The following is an 18,148-nucleotide window of genomic DNA, read 5'->3' on the forward strand; positions in this document are numbered from 1 at the left end:
CCCCAGAGAGGTCGTCCCAAGTAGAAGGACCCTAAGGGTATGTTCAGACGGCGGAGTCATGGCGGAAATTCTGCCTTAAAAAGCACATCAAAATCTGCAGCACTCTGCAAATTGGAACGTGGATTTTGCCCTGTGAGTGGACAAAATCCACATATAGAATACAGACGTGGAAACGCGACATCCTTTCTTAACATAGAAACTTGCGGAAACGCAACTTTCCACATCGGAATTCTGCACGCACCAAAAACCACGGTAGAAGGAAGCGGATTGTGATGCAATTTTTTTTAAAGGCAGACTTCACCGTGGAAAATTTCGCCGCCTGAACATACCCTAAAAGTTGAAGGGATGTCCACGTATTTTTGGGGCAGGTTAGTGCATTTTCTTCTGGCCAATCTTTAAGACTGAAGTTAGACATGGACAGGAACACAAAGAATCACTGATGGACGAAAAAAGTATCAAGAATCTGAGACTCCCCTTCTAGAAACGACATGTGGATCTCCAGAATGGTATTCACAATTCCATTACACATTATAAAGAGTATTTCCTGCTAAGGAGATAATACTGCTTTGCTCTAACAAGCCTCTAGAGAGCACCTTATGGTACACTGCAGCACACATTATAATCCAATACATACACAATATCTCCTGGACGGTCTTACTGCCAATACATAGTAACAGAACAGGCAATACGCACAAGCACACGTATAGGAGCATATAGAAGAAAAACACACTGCGAAGCGATGATGTGGTGGAGCTATACTGTTATTCACCCACATAGGATACTGAAGTGTATTCTGCGGTTATGTGCAAGAGAATGATCAGTATCAGATGTTCATAGACGGTAGTGAAGAAAAAGCCGTCACTCATAATACAAGCTGACCCACGGGTTTAGCAAGGACCGGAAAACATACATACACAGCCTTAAGTAAAGCGGAAATTGCCCCGCCTGGTGGACAATTCTCAAAAAAAAAAAAACCACTGTTTCCAATAACGGACAACCTCCTTAGCACAACGTGGACATATCCGTTTCAGAAAAACACCATAGTTTTGTAGCAGTTTTTCATGCAGTTTTTTTAAATTCAAAGCCGAAAGTGGAATCAAGATGACGAGGGACTATAAAGGAAGGACTTTTACGTGTCCTTCCTGCCGGATGGACATTTGGAAAAATGCCACATCACTTTTTGATACCATTGTTCTAGTGCAAACCAACCAAAGCTGTGCATGAAACCCTCGTTAGCAGACCTTTAGCAGCAACATCTCTGATTGTCCTTTATGGGTGCAGGAACATAATCGCTACCTGGCTTGACATTACCCATGGAAACAATAACTGAAGATATGGGAATGGAAACAAGTCATGAGGAAGACATTTCCAGGACATACATGGTTCTAAATACTGTCTGATCAATTTCCAAAGAATTCTGGGATGAGTTGGTGTTCCAAAGACTCCTGAGCTTTCACTTTGGGACTTCTTTAACACCTTTCCATGTCAATTGGAGAGGATTACGTATGAATGGTCGCCTCTACTCCAGCAAATGGGACCCTTCCTACTTGGGATTAGTGCCGGTGCTTCTGTCAGATCCCCACAGATCAATGGTTTATTCTATTAATATATAGAAGTCTATAAAATACAAATTATGGTCAAATGATCTGTTGAAGATGTGGAATTAGTAAATGCACTTGCTTGGTGTGATTTTATATAAGCAGTACCCAGATCCCAGTACGGAGTGAAGGCTGCTCACTATAACCAGCCATAGACTATGAGAGCAGACAGAGGATTTTAAAGTTCCATGGAGAAAAAACTATATCTCAAAAACCTATTTTATTCTACAAGTATTCGGGTTAATGGATCCCTACCTTGAATACATCTAATTAACTTGTTTCCTATGAAACGGACTTGTAAGTCAGTGTGTGCGCCTGATATATATATATATCATTGGATATAGGGCTTATTCGACTTTTTGCAGTTTTCGCAATGTTTGCGCTACATGTATAATGGCTACTACAGAGGAGAACTAATAATTCATGCTTCCTGTAAGATACTTCCTTGGATCCCAATAGTATCTCATTGCAATACATTTTGGGCCAGGTTACTTCATTCTCCTTTGGTTACTCTCTTGTCGCCATTTCCCTCTATTCCCCAATAGAAGCGCATTCTATTGCTGTGGCCCAAATCACATGGGACTTGGAGTCTAATTAAGAGAAGGATCTTCCGTGTTACATTAGTGGCTAGATTATACAACACTTTGGCTCCAGGATCTCCCACCTAACGTTCTCCGTCCTGTCAAGCAGGTCTCGCCAATAAAGAAAGCATCCTGAAGGGCTATCCGCGCTATGTCACTACTTCCCATCAACCATGCCTGCATCAGAAACACTTTGGCAGATAAAGTGTTAAGCCATAGGGAGGCTGAACTGGAAATCTTAAATAAATAAAAATCCAATCTTTTATTAACCAAAAGGCGGCATGATGCGTCCCCCAACCGGGATCCAGCAAGTCAATTTGTGACCCCTGACCTCTCTGACCTTTAACAAAACGGCAGCCTGCGCATGCAAATGGCGTCCGCCATAAGAGCAGCGGGGGATAGACGGGGGGAGGGCATCGAGGCTCAGGAACGAGAGAAAGACGCGGGAGAGTGGAAAAGGGAGAGGGAAAAAAAAAAACAAAAAACAAATTAAAAAGCTGTTACTTAAATGTCACAGAACACAATTGTTTTTGGCTACAGATCATTACACCTGATACGAACACATTACATAGACACACACAAACACAGACACTTTATGCCAGTGTGTATGTAGTATATATTTGCGTATAGAAGTAATCCAGATATATATACACACTATATATACATATATATACAACTGCTATATAAGCGTAGAAATAATGCATTAATACATCTGTTTATCTCAACTTCTACCCATATATACAGGCTGCATGTAGGGTTCCCAAAGTATATAACTATGTAGCATTCTCCTTCCAGGCACCATTCATACGGCTTTTAGATGGTAAGCATGTAGCCTTGTCACCTTCTCCATGTCACTGTCCCTTTTGTTATCATTTGCAGCCATTTTCGGGGTCAGTAAGGTTTCCTGTTGGCTCTTTAATAAGGTAACGAACAAGAAGTCCATGAGACGCTGGAAGAAGCCACCTCTGCAGTCACATATTTGTAAAATATGTCTTCATCTGGATTCTGACGATTTTTACCGCACCGTATAGACCTGTAAAGGCTGCATGAAGTTCCTCGTTCAGTTTTTTTTCTCTTTTTAATAATTAAACCTGAAGAGCGCCCATTAAATGGTATCAGTCTATGTTAAAGTGTTATACGGGGCCAGTGAGTCATAACTGCTGTTCGCACCATCAGGGTTAAAATACGTGTTTTAATGTAGAGCGTTATTACTGTAGTGTGCTAATGATCTGTGTATAATGAAACATAACTTCACAATGCATTAACCGTGGCCATTACTCTTGGCGCCAGACATGTATAAATCACCACTGATGATGACTCAAAGTTCCAACAGTATCTGAATGGAGACCACTGATAGACCATTAAAGGACTGCACCACCTGGATTTCTGAAACTTCCTATCCACATGTCTTGGTATCTGAAACACCCTACTTGCTATTCGATAAGGACTCCTTGGTACAAGGCTTAACGCTTTCTTCAGTAAAAGAGCTGTGTCCCCATGACAGCTCGGTACACGGACGATCACATTGGGGGGCAATAGGCTGAACTGAATGGACATGTGTGTTTTTTCATTTTTACATACTATGTTACTAGTGTGGGAATGAATCGGGAAGAGCTAAACCAGCTTGTGTGTGTTAGGACTTCAGCATGTAGGGTTTGGTTCACATTTGCGTTGTGGCGTTCCACTTTCCCGTTTCATCATGGGAACAGGGAGATGGAATTCCAGCCGGGAATAGATCTGTCCTATGACAGAAGTGAATTTTGTTCAAAAGTCCCCATTGACTATAGCGTAGTCTTTTGAGCTTCCGTCACATTGCCCCACATTGTCCTGGATAAACTAGTGCTATTTCATCCTGGATCATGTGCAGGAGGCTACAATGCAGATCTGAACAGAGCCTTTTAGGCCGGCCAAAGTCTCAGTCCAATCTAAAGAGCACCGATAAAAACGCATGTCGATCAGTGCTCGTTCAATTTTCCTCCACTGGGTCGAGAATCAGCTTATGGGGATGAATGATCGTAATTTAAAAGACTCGGTCATCAACTTTTAGCCCTGTAAGCTAACCTTATGGGCTAAAAGTAGGTGAACCGTCAGGTCCAGGGATGTAAGGCCTCATGTACACGGCTCGCACGGATTCTACGTGGGATCAGTCTGTGACTCTGCAAATCTGTATGTGCCCGCAGCCGCGTCCGTGCAGACCGCTCTTCTCCCGGCTTCTCTGTATTGTGGATGGTCAGCACAGCTCGCCATCGGACATGCGCAGTACAGATTTTTTTTTTTTACTCCTTTTTCCCGTGGAATTGACATTGCGGACGGGACGCGGGTCAGATGGCATCCAATGGAAGCTGTCCATGCGGGAACCGCAGGAAAATGGAGCATACTGCGATTTTTTAGCCACAAGCGGAAACCACAATTGGTTTCCACTCGTGTGCATGAAGGATCTTTTTTTTGCTATGGAGGGTTATTGCTGCAGAATATGGAGGCGGACGCCCGTTCCGGATTCCACAGCAAAAATCCACCCGTGTGCATTGGGCCTTAGTTTTAGACTTCCCTTCCCTGTCATTCCCCTGGTGCCAGCACTAGAAGCCGCTGCTCAATGCATTGAATGGACCTGCTAAGTAGTCCACTCATTGTAGAGTGGGAGGACTACTTAGCAGCGCCGCTCAATGCATTGAGCGGTCGGCTTCCAGCACTCACACCAGAGGAACGACGGGGGAAATAAGTATAAAATATACGTCCCCAGACTTCATAGCCCACCTATTTTCAAACACGTAACTTTAGCTTATATGGTAAAAGTAGATTACAGATTGCCCATAGCCTGACTATACATCCCCCTGTTCATATGGAGAGACATATAGCCAATCAGTAAGACTTTTATGCTTGATGAACAATCAGCCAACAAATAAACATTCACTTGTTTGTCGACTGATTATTGGTGGTTTTAAATGGCCCGATTGTCAGGCGAATGAGCACTTGGAAAAGCTATCAGGCCCAATAATCAGCCCTTGTAAAGGAGCATAAACTATTTAAAGGGATTGAACAAAGATTAAACATTATCTCCTATGCATTGGATAAAGGATAACTTGCTGATCTGTGGGGATCGCACCACTGAGACCACTGCCATTCGAGAATGGGGGTCCCAAGTGCCCCTCTGCCTGTCACTGCTAGGGTCGCTTTTCCCCTTGCAGTGACACCAGAATGAATGGAGAGCTGGCTGTGCACAAACAATCAGCGCTTCATTCATTTCAATGGGGCTGACGGAAATACCTGAACGCTCAGTTATCCCTGCAGTCCCACTGAAAGTGAATGGAGCGTCACTGCAACCAGAGCTCCATGCAAACGCCTCCTCACTACTAGGGATGCAGTAAGCTTGCAATGAAGATGACGGTGGACATGGGAACCCCATTCTTGAGACCAGTGGAGGCCCCCACTGACCAGCAAGCTATCCCCCTGTTGATAGGAGATAACTTGTAATTGTGGTACAACCCCTTTAAACTAATTCTGTATACTTGTGTGCTAGAACATTAGTGCAGACAACAAAGTTAAGACAGAAATGGGTCCGGGCGCTGAGCACATAGCAGATTTTTGGTTTCTCAACCTGAAAGAATAAAACAGTCTTCACACATGTATATATGTATTGTATAGATCTTGCAAATTGAAGACCTCATATGATCAAACACACAAATAGTCAGTGAAAACATGCACTGCACAGAACTCCATTTACTGACAGAATGGCCAAACGTACATTAAGGCATGGAGAAGCCCTATGTACGTTTTTCTTCAATATACTGCACAATCAACACTAATGAACGCGCTGCTCAAGTCATGATGTCTTTTTAATGCACCTTCAAGCCAGATGTAAGATTTTACGACAAAGATTACAAAAAGATCACATGTACATGGGCATGAACAGGCTGCGGCCAGCTAGGTATGGGCACCGGCTATCACTAAGCAGCATACTGCTCGTCACAGGGTATGATATCCTCCCGGAGATGAGATGAGAGTAGCAGAAGAACAAGGACATAAAACACCAACAGAAGAAGCAGTGCCATCAATGGGAAAGACATGCAAATAAATTCGGGGAGCACATGCAGAGAGCGGGGTCGGAGGGGGGCCTCAGTGTGGGGCACGTGTTACCTTCTGTGTTGGCGTTGCTGCTGTAAACATTTCGCAGGCTGCCAACACGGTTTAGTTTCCATGCTTTGCGTTTAGCTGCATCCAGAGAGCAAAAGGGAAGGAGAAAACGGAGAAAGAAAATAAATGGGGAAAAAGAAAGGAGAGAAGGACAGAAAGAAAGAGGGGCCTTAGGATTTAGAAAGGAGTATATGAAGGATTTCGGTTATAAAACACTGGTTAAATCTAAGCAACCTTGTAAATGAATAGATAGTTAGTGAATCTTGCCCTCTACACATAATAAAACATCCCCGTGTGATGGCATGGGCACAGTTCTCATTGCTCCGGTGCAGTCGGACGCAACGCTCCTGGTTCCAGGTAGCAAACAAAAGACAAGTGCGCAGGTGTTCTCCTCAAGGTGATGGACAGGTACGCTCTCTTTCTAAGGGAAACACGTTCTTCCAAGCTAAAGGTGCACACAGACCTTTAAAAATCAAGCCTATAGGAAACACCTTGCTTGGCATTAAGGCTGGGAGTGTTACATGAAACGCTCCTGCAGATTGGCACGCCATTTACGGTGGCCTCGAACTGTACATGCCGCTGTATCAGGTAGGTGTCTATGCTATCAGAGGTACATCTATAGACATCCTGGATATAGAAAATCCCTGGAGATGTGAATGTAATACTTTTACTCTTTGCATGATACATTTATACAAGAGATACATTTATACAAATGTAACAAATGTAGTCCTTTATACAGCAAGTTCTCCGTTCATATAGGTCTTTGTAGAAAATGCACAAGCCTCCAGCACAGAAGCAAAAATCTTCGTAAATCTGTGCTTAATTAAAAAAAAATATATATATATTTTGCATATAACATAGATGTATACTGATCTAAACAGATTGTCAATCAATAGTTCATATCTCTAATGGCATGTATTGTAGCTACATTACATACATGTTATATATTACACAAAGTATGTACACCGCTCAGATATAACATTCAAACCACTGGCAGGTGAAGGGAATAACGCAGATTATCCTGTTGCAATGTTCAAAAATGCAACCAAAAAAATGCTAATTCGAAATGTAGCTTTAGGATGAAGGACAAATTATGTATAAGAGTAATGTGACAGCATCCAAGATAAGTTTCAATTAAAATCTTCTTTTATTCCTCCATCATGACAAACATGCAACGTTTCGGTCCTATGTGAACTTTTCCAAGAAGGCCAAAGTGTTATAATTTAGATGAATGGGTCAGATCATCTCCAAAACAACAGGTTTAATGGGATATTGAACCCCCCAAAAAAGCAAACCAGCTCACCCTTTGTGTAGTACTCCAGATGCATGGATCACACCTGTACTTGAGACGGTGAAGCCACATATAGAAGTACACTTGGTGATCCAGCTCACAGGGAGCTAATTAGAATTGAAACGTATTAAAAGATACACATGCTGGTGGCCCTCAAACCAATTGTTAAAATGATTTCTTTGTGGGTCATCAGCATGTGCATCTTTTAGTGCGTTTCAATAAAGAAATGGATTTTAACTGGCGATCCAACTGACAAGAGATGCTAAGTTCATTCTTGCTTGGGGGGTGTTCCCTTTATGCAGTGGTTAGTGCCCACCAAATGTGGTCCAAGGAAGGACAAGCAGTAAACTAGCAACACTCATGAGTGCCAACGCTTAGTGATGCTGACCCCTGTTCACCACATCAAACTACTAACAACCTTGTCGTTAGTTTGTAAGTATGTGTGTGTGTGTTTCTCATGCTCTGCCCCTGATGACGTCATCGCAGGTTCTATAACATATATAAAACACAGAGCCTGACCGACAGAAGAACAAAGTTAGGGAAGGGGAGGACAAAAATAACAAAATGAGAATACAACTAAGCCGTTATTATCTCAGACACAACTCAGCGCTCCTGACAGAAGACACTGACCTACTGCCACCACAGAGATCCGGTGGGCTGAAGAACCTGCGGTGACATCACTGCTATGGGAGGAACCATTGTGCAGTTTGGTAGAAAGTACTGTATACTGGATAAGCTGACAGCAGCCACCAGGACCTGTGATGATGTCCCAGTCATGTGATCACCTGTGTGGGTGGAGTCAGGGATCACATGACCAGGGGCTGATAACTGTATCCAGGAGGAAGAGTCTGCTGAGCTGGTGATGTCTGAAAATCAGCATGGATGTACCACAGCTGCATATGTGTGAATCAGGATGCATGTGGCAGAGCTGTGTGTGTAATGTGTGTGAATCAGGATGCATGTAGTAGAGCTGTGTGTGTAATGTGTGGGGTCAGGATGGATGTAGTAGAGCTGTGTGTGTAATGTGTGGGGTCAGGATGGATGTAGTAGAGCTGTGTGTGTAATGTGTGGGGTCAGGATGGATGTAGTAGAGCTGTGTGTGTAGTGTGTGGGGTCAGGATAGTTATAGTAAAGCTGTGTGTGTAATGTGCTGTGTGTGTAATGTGTGGAGGTCAGGATGGATGTAGTAGAGCTGTTTGTGTAATGTGTGTGAATCAGGATGTAGCAGAGCTGTGTGTGTAATGTGTGTGGTCAGGATGGATATTGTAGAGCTGTGTGTGTAATGTGTAGGGTCAGAATAGATATTGTAGAGCTGTGTGTGTAATGTGTAGGGTCAGGATGGATGTAGTAGAGCTGTGTGTGTAATGTGTAGGGTCAGGATAGATATAGTAGAGCTGTGTGTGTAATGTGCTGTGTGTGTAATGTGTGGGGGGGTCGGGATGGATGTACTAGAGCTGTGTGTGTAATGTGTGTGAATCAGGATGTATGTAGCAGAGCTGTGTGTGTAATGTGTAGGGTCAGGATGGATGTAATAGAGCTGTGTGTGTAATGTGTAGGGTCAGGATGGATGTAGTAGAGCTGTGTGGGTGATCATAATGGATGTACCATGCAGCACAGCTGTGTGGCGCATTGCACCACTGGAAACACTGGATGAGCCTCGTGTGGTGCAGAGTGTAAGCTCTCGCCTACGACCTGGAGGTTGCAAGTTCGATTCCCACATGAATCAGGTAGCCGGCTCAAGGTTGACTCAGCCTTCCATCCTTCCGAGGTAGGTAAAATGAGAACCCAGCTTGGTGGGGGGTAATAAGTAATAATTACCTGAAAGCGCTGCGGAATAAGTTGGCGCTATACAAATACCATGATTTGATTTTTTTTTGATTTGGTACTATAATTTCCTAACAATTACTAGTAAGCAGTTATAATGGCCATGTGAGCATCAGAGCTTGATCATGGAGCAATGGAAGAAAGCTGATGAATCACATTTTCTTTAACATCATCTGGACGGCCAGGTACAGGTGTGTAACTTACCTGAGGAAGAGATGGCACTGGGATGCGCTATGAGAAGAACACAAGCTGGTTGAGGCAGTGTGATTCTCTGAACAGTGTTGTGCTGGGAAGCTTTGGCTCCTGGCATTCATCAGGATATTACTGTGGCACATATCACCTACCTAAATGTTTTACACACCAAATACACCCCTTCACGACAACAATATTCCCTTAAGGCAGAGACCCCTTTCAGCAAGATAACGCGTCCTGATACACTGCAAAAATAATTCACAAATGATTTGAACAACATGCCTCAAGTGCCTGCGTGCACAAGTTTGATCCCTACCTCTCAATTTACAGGTCTTTAATATTCACCATACGTTTAACAAACTTTGCATAACTCAATAATACAAGTGAATATAAAAAACTTTGCACTTATTAGTCTTTCTCAGTTCACTGCTATAATCCCTCATTTCACTGAGACATCAGGTTACATGCAGCCTATAGAAGTTTCTGGTTAGGGAAGGAGGAGACATCTACAGAGAGAGAAGCAGAGACAAACAGAAACAATGCAGCTCAAGACTCTATTACGCTTTCTATCCCACACCTGTGCTGGACTCAGAGCTTCCTTACTACTGTATAATGTCCTCCATGCTGCCGAGGGTGTGCTACAGAGAGAGCAGCAAAATCTGCTCTTCTCAGTGTGCTTTGTATGGACACATTGCAGCTAGTCTACGCTACCAGGGTGAGGAAAACTAATGACTAGATATAGAGAGGAAACTGGTGAAAATTCCATACACAAGTCATATAACAGCCAGAAACAGTGCTGCTTCTCATGTAAATACACTTAACAGCTTATTCTAAAAAGATATAAGGCAAAGGATGAGATTAGTGGCGCTTCAATGTGGGGTGGAGAGAGAAAGGCGTTTTTTATATAAAGTGGAATAAGTAAAAGAAACTTACCCCAGACGTAACCGTACCCTGGGTGTGGGTAACGGTTTTGTCCAGATTATCCAGGAAAGCAGATGGTGTAAAAAGGAAGGATCCAAAGAACTGGTCAAGCAGACATCCCAAGGTGGGAGAGCATCACGGGGTGGCTCTAGGCATAATATATACCAGAGAAGGCAAGATACACAAATATTATAGGAAAAAACCCTGGCGCTCCAGTTGTTTGGTATATAAAAGGGAGGAAGACGAAATATAACTTACTTCGTAGATGAAGTGCGTGCTCGTGAGGTTCCAAGATACAGAGTTTTATTACAAAGACATGCAACGCGTTTTGGCTACTACAGGTAGCCTTTATCAAGCATATCTTCATCTTTATCAAGCACGCACTTCATCTATAACCTTATACGCTAACCTGGATTTTAGGGGTGTCACAGGCATTGACACCCCTACGAAGTAAGTTATATTTCGTCTTCCTCCCTTTTATATACCAAACAATTGGAGCGCCAGGGTTTTTTCCTATAATATTTGTGTTATTCTAAAAAGAGTCACCTGAAGCAACAGGTGCACTTTAGGAAATTTGCTATCATCTTGGTGTCAGATCTCACTGGACACCTTCAGGGGCATTTTCGTAGCACAAGGGGTATCCCTACAAAATATTAGTAATGTTATGGCTGATTGGTGTATATACATTGTAATAATGGCTCATCTTATACTGTATAGGTTTCGTCTACAATGCTGCATCTACATTTTAAAACACACAGCAATAAAGTAGTTCACATCACTGGACCCCTTGCTAATTGTAACAATATAATAACTACTACTGACAAATGTCCTGGTTTTTATAGGATATTGACAAATAGATCGTCACGTTACAGAAAGAGGTTAGGCTTAGACATATAACAGAACTCTAGTAGTGTGAACGATATAGTCATAGAACATAGAAAAGAAAGGGAAGGCGAAAACAACTGCCGGAGACGTCTAGTGAAGAAGGTGTTGTAGCAACTGAAGAAGTAGACAAGTACATGGGTTAACACTGGAGAAATAAGAAAAAGTCGAACACAAGAGGCAAAAAGTGAAAGGGAAAAAGGTACTGAAACCAAGGAAATGATGCATAAGGGTAAAGTTTGGAGAAATTTAGAAACAAATAGAATTAAGAGACAAGAAAATTACCAGTAAATGGGGAGCAAAAAAATATAAAGATGTCAAAATGAACAATAATGGATAGTTTGGGCTAGGTTAAAATGATGACCAATGAGGGATGGTTCAGCAGCACTCCGAATAGGAGGCTGAAATATATAATATAATAAATATATAATAACGGCCCACAAGAGGGAAAGTGAAAACGAACACTGGAGAAGAAAAAAAAGGGAGAGATTCAAAAAGGAGAAAGAAAAGAAACAGAGGAAGGGGAAAAGATACCCAAGATGCAGAGGTAAAAGGAAATACACTCAGAGGCAACTACATGATATGGAAATAGAGGAAAAAGACATAAGTGCTAAGGAGGTGGGAAAAAAATACGAGGGGTTGGAAAAGAGAGGAACGAGACACTCGAAGGTTGGAATGAAAGGGGAATCAGATGCAAGTACAGTGAAGAGAAAAGCGACAGACGAGCTGCATACTATGCATCTTACAATAGATCTAAATAGGAAATGGTCATCTTTGCATCTAAGCATACGGTCTAAAACAGCAAACAACCGATGCCATAAAAGACAGCAAAACACATAGTCAGCCTGTCCTGATGAATATGATAGCTAATTCATGCACACCTTTAAGATGCTCACACTGTTCTTTGTAGCACTGAAACACATAGCATTCCAAGTAAAATACAAAAACACCCTGGTTGATCCTTAAAAAAAAAAACACACACAAAGACACACAATGTTCTGTGTATAATAGATAGACACTCTGCTCCATATACAATACAGGTAGACATGCTGGCTGCTATACAATAGATGTAAAACCTCTTTGTGTACGATATGGAAACACAAGGAGGAGGACAACTGTGTTTAAAGGGTTTTTAAAAAGTGTGCATTTTAAGGATATTGCTGCTTTCACACAGACGCTGACGTTATTGGTTCATCCATTTCATTTATGCAATTAAAACCATTTTGGCCCTTTAAAAAAATGCAATTGACATCCTTGAATTACAGGCTCTGTATTCCTTGTAACATAATTACATACCCTGATGTGGTGCAGTTCACCGTGGCACCTCCGAACAGATAGAGAAATCATTGAGGGTCCTACTAGTATTTCAGTTATCTTCTTACTTGGTAATTAAGTAGCATCCTGGATGGTCCTATACAGGTGCACAGAGTGACCACACAGGGTGACCAGGGGTCGAAGGCTACAGACATGTGACTCCACACATCCTATGACCATAGACTTAACTAGGATCACATTTCAAAGGGTTAATTAGGGGGCTTTAAGTTTAATAAATAACCGTGGTCAGTGAAGCACTGGATCCTCTGTATGGCACGGTCCCAAATGTGCCAGCCAAGATTGACAGGACCATTTTGGAGAGGAACTATGTATCTCTCCCGATATGCCTATCGATGGACTGGTTATAAGATTGGTAGATATTAATGTTAGGTTTTAAGTTTGTATAAATGTACATTGGATGAATTCATCAGATGGGGCCATCACCAATTCCAAGACTAGATCAGCCCTGATACCAAACAGCAATGGAGAAGTGGCTTCACCCATACAAAAAGGGACATGAGATTCAGTAATGTGCGATCAACAAGGCGACTAATAATAACTAGAGGTGATCGAGCATACTCGTTAAGGGCAGATACTGGAGCGAGTATCGTCCTTTTCGAGTACCTGCCTGCTCGTCAGAAAAGATTCGGGTGCCGGCGGGGGTGGGCGGTGGAACTTACTCGCACTCGGGAACAGCAAGCTTCTAGCTGCTGGACTCCTACCACTGACTGTCATGAAAAAGTTTTAGATTCTGTTCACATTAGCCTTTTCATGATTGTTGACCTTCAATAGGTAGACTTCACACCCCGTCACCCAACAATTAAATAAAAACTAAATCAGTGGCCGAACACAGAGAAAGAATTCCAACATTATATTAGTCTACCGTCCGTAAAAGCTCCAAACTCTGGAAAACCCACATAAGGGGTTCCTCTGCTGTGACAACAGTGTGTGTGGAGATGAAGCAGATTCTGAACTCTCGAATGACATATCAAGTCAGACATACAATATATATCAAGTTATTGGACTATTGGCTGAATGCTCATTTAGCCAAGAGCTGTCTCCACCGACTTCCCCATAGACACTCAGACCAGCCAAACAAACATATTTCTGTCAATAGATGGGGGTAAACTGCTGCCAAACACCTCTAGCAGCACTTTTCTCCTGGAGGAACAAAGGCTCAATAGTGGGTTGTGCCATACATGTTAAAATGTCAAAACATGTCTAGCTGTCTTGAAGGCAACCTGAGAAAGATATAGCAACCTAATGAATGAGTGTGCAGAAAAAGTTTTGCAATCAAGAACTTACTGAAGGGAGTAGTGAGGTTGTTAGTATTACTGCAGCTGGAGTTGGCATATTACATGCAACCTGCTGCGCCATTCCCACATTTAAGCGTTACTATATTGTTAAAATGGTGAACGAAGGTCAACGGACTTTACGGACAAGAAGCTGAGCAAAGGAGCAGTCATCTTACCTTCAGCTGTGCTGGAGAGCCCATCAGCCTTGAAATTACTAGTACTCTTCTTCCGGCGGTGTTTCTTTCGATTTGCGTGTGGGGAAGGAGGTGGATCCAGTTTGGGGCTTGTGGTACTAGAAATGCTGGGACTGGAACACACAGAGTCACCCAGGCCAGTGTCTGGAATTGAAACACATACAAAGAATACTGAAAAGCTGGTGGTATCAGCTAGAAAACATGTCCTACCACTAGAGATGAGCGAGCATACTCCGTAAGGCGATATACTCGAGAGAGCATTGCTTTTTTCGAGTACCTGCTGGCTCGTTCCTGAAGATTCGGGGGGCTGCGGGGATGAGCGGGGGTTTGCAGAGGGGATCGGCAGGGAGAGAGAGAGGGATGTCTCTCACTCTCCTCCCCCTCGCTGCCCCGCGCCGTGCCCGACCCCCGCAAATCTTCAGGGACGAGACAGCAGGTACTCGAAAAAGGCGATGCTCTCTCGAGTAAATCGCCTTACCGAGTATGCTCGCTCATTTCTACCTACCACCATCTGAAAAGAAGGCCAACAGGACAACTACCAAAGCACATTAAAAACTTCTAGAATACACCACAGAAATGCTTGCAAACAGGTAAAGTACGAGATTAATACCATTTTTTAGTTAATTAAAAGTGGAAACAGTAGCATATGTTTGGTAATTGCATCTGTTGGGTCTTGTCAAGGTATCTGTCAGTTTGACTGAGAAAACAATGCTGCATGCATTGCTATTTTGTCTGTCAGATGCAACAGAATCTGTATGGTGGCTGCAAACAGTGCCTTCAACACACATGAACACAGCCTCAAGGCCCATTTACACGCAAAGCTAATCTTTCAAACGACTGAAAGTTTTAGCAATCATTTTGCATAAAGTGTTAATGGACACTAATGTCTATAAACACGTTATCTTCATTTGCATGTAAAAGGGCCTCCAGAAGCTGTTTGCAGAACCCAGGGTGTGATTAATCCCATGCCCAGCTGCATTGTTCTCCTCGGAGTTGCCGGCAGAATACAATGTAATCTCCCGACTCCCGTGGAGAACACAGCATGTGGTCTGTTGAGAGACACTTTTAAGCTCACCTTAAAATCTAATGAAAAGTGCCAATGGTCGCATTTACATGTAAAGATTAATCGCTCATTTGCAGTTCTTGAACCAAATTTTTAGCGATAATCGTGTGTAAATGGGCCTTTAGTTACCCAACTTCTTAACATAAATGAAAGCCAGTTTTGATTAAACTTCTCAGAAACAGACAACCAATATGGCTGCACTTCCTGTTGTCATTTTTGAAACGATTCCACTGCTACAATACACAAAAAGGTCTAGATCTTCGTAAGTCAAGCACATGCAATTACCAAACACGGGCTGCCGCTCTAACCTCTAGTGTACACTAATTTTTATATGGAAACGATCTCTCGAAAGCAGCTGATTAGGGCTTCCGGAGCCAGACTAGTGTTGATCAACTAATCGTTGGGCTGGCTTCTGTTTAAGAAGGGGTAGTTTCCATCAGACTCCCCCTTTAAGATGTCCGTAAGCTGTGCAATTTCTTAAGAGCGTAAAGGGCAAGTATAGGGCTATTTGAGGAGATAATCTAAGCTTCTGAAGAGCATGCGATTTTCTGAGGTTGCAAAAATCGTGTAATTCTTCTGATTGTCCCTTCTTCTTCTTTCAAACGGTGGCACAAAGAAATCTCAGGACGAGAAGACGTCTCACTATCCGCAGGTGTTGAGGAGATCTCTTAATGTGTACGGACACCTTCAGGTGTCAGATTGTTCTCTGCCGTACATGAAATACACTTAACTAAAAATTGAATGAATTAAGATGCCTTTGTTATAATCTCCTTAGCCGCTTGTATTGCTCTACTGGTACGTAGCACAATACAACTAACTTGCATATTGCTGTTTTATTCTTACAAGATCTTACAAAAGAGATAAAACGGATCTAGGAACTAGCCGGATTCTTCAAGGAAAGAAAAAAAGGGGATACTGAAAGTGTCTTACACACAACAGACACGGAAGAATGGAACAGCTTGCTCATAAAACAATGAGAAGCGAATAGAAAGAAATAAGAAAAAGCTGACAGATATATAAAAGATGTCGAGAGGGAGGGGATGGAATGGAGAGACGTGGTCCATCCAGACTGAGCCGCAGCAGTTTTTTATGGATATCATCTCACACCCTCCATCCTATTTTATGGCCATTGTAAGAACGTGTTACACCCTCTCCCAAAATATACCCCTCTCTTGTGGGCAGCTGCTTCTAGCACTCCAGTGTTTGTGATAAGCAAGTATAAAATAACATTGCCATAAATTTAGTGCAGGGAAATGAACCCTCCAAGTGATCACTGCCGTCACTGGCCTGCGCTCAAGGACACACATAACTTATTAGACGTTTCTTCAGCTTCAGCTCAAGTGGAAGATGTGGCAACTTATCTCCGCTGACAAGATACCACATATTGTACTGGCAACCCACTTTACACCATATGCTGTATGCTAACCAAGCCTGCCAAAAGGCCCGCAATCCTAGAAAGGCACAAGAACGGGTTACAGAATTACTTGTTCTTTAGTTTCGCTTCACCTCCGTTATATTAAAAGTGATTAGGATGTGCACTTGTGAATATACATATCATATAACCATACAAACTGAATGATGACTTCTATCTGGAACTTAACGGATCCTCGGAATTAACTAGGATTATTAATTTCACTCTTTTTTATATAGCACACGCATATTCCATAGGGCTGTACAGAATTTATCATCACTTGCTATGAAAGGAGGGCGATACTATTTAAAGGGGGTCGGAGCTTGTGTATAAAAAGAAGTCCTCGATGGGCAAAACATAATAAAGAGATCATACTTGCTGCTCCCGCTTGTGCCCCGCCGGCAGCTCTGAGCCTCTCTGATGACGTATTGTTTACCGGCTGCAGTCAGCCTGTGCCATCCCATAAACCTGCCGCTGCCACCAATGAAAGAGCTCAGCAATTGTCGCTGAGCTCTCTCATTGGCGGGAGCAACAGGTTTACAGATGTCACAGGCTGACTGCAATGGGTAAGACTGCGGGAGACCCAGAGCCACCAGCGGGGGACTTGGGACTGGTATCTCAGACAGCTCCTTTAATGGAAAGCAGTGATAAATGAGGAATAAGACGTTATGGGAGCGTTCACATGTAGTGGATTTGGTGTGGATTTTCTGCAGCGGAAAATGTAGCACCTAAATCCACACTATTGGGTGCAGATATTGATGTGGATCTGCAGAAAACTTCACCCCTTCAATTGAAAGGGTGAAGTCTGCTGCCGATCGAAGTCAAAATCCGCACCAAATGATACGGATTTTGATGCAAATCCATACCACTATCGACAAAGGAAAATATGCTGTGGATTTTGATGTGGATCCACCCCAAAATCTACCATGTGTGAATGCACCATAGGAAGGCATTGGTCATGAGGGATTTTCCTAAATTTACTATACATGGCCTGGTACACAATTTGCAGTATATGCAGTATGTGGTAAAATGAGATAACCAATGAGCCAAGTTACAACCTGACCTAAAGTCTGGTCAGGCCTACGTACCTCCCTGTTAAAGAAAGTGACCCACTTCCCTTTGTTACATTATTGTATGGATGTTCATCTAGCATAGTCCCTGAGTGCTGTCTGCTTTTCTTGTTTCTTTCCCTGGTACTTACTGACTCCGGACTGTTAGATCAGGCGGTTGTGACTGGTGCACTCCATGTCTGTACCAGACGGGGGTTTACCCGGACCTATTGAGGTGTATAATTAAGGCCCACCAGGCTGCTAGGTGTTGTGATGTGCTCTATATTGCCTGTGGTGACCCCACCACACCAGGTGAGTCTGTTCCGGCAGTGTCCTTTTGGGTTTGATTTTGGGAGCCCTGTCCATTTTTATAGGTTTCCTTTGTATATTAGCATATTAAAG

The 18,148-nt window shown here is 42.8% G+C and overlaps 1 protein-coding gene across 2 annotated transcripts in view; it reads right to left on the reverse strand.

Annotated features, from left to right (window-relative positions):
* AGAP1 (ArfGAP with GTPase domain, ankyrin repeat and PH domain 1) overlaps positions 1 to 18,148 on the reverse strand; it is a 384,937-nt gene that overhangs the window by 41,718 nt on the left and 325,071 nt on the right. For both annotated transcript variants that reach the window (XM_066575407.1, XM_066575406.1), the window contains one exon: positions 14,206 to 14,367. In XM_066575407.1, coding sequence (XP_066431504.1) covers positions 14,206 to 14,367 — 162 coding nt within the window. The remainder of the gene's footprint in view (positions 1 to 14,205; positions 14,368 to 18,148) is intronic.

This window comes from Eleutherodactylus coqui, chromosome 8 (assembly GCF_035609145.1).
Source record: "Eleutherodactylus coqui strain aEleCoq1 chromosome 8, aEleCoq1.hap1, whole genome shotgun sequence".
Taxonomy (NCBI): domain Eukaryota; kingdom Metazoa; phylum Chordata; class Amphibia; order Anura; family Eleutherodactylidae; genus Eleutherodactylus; species Eleutherodactylus coqui.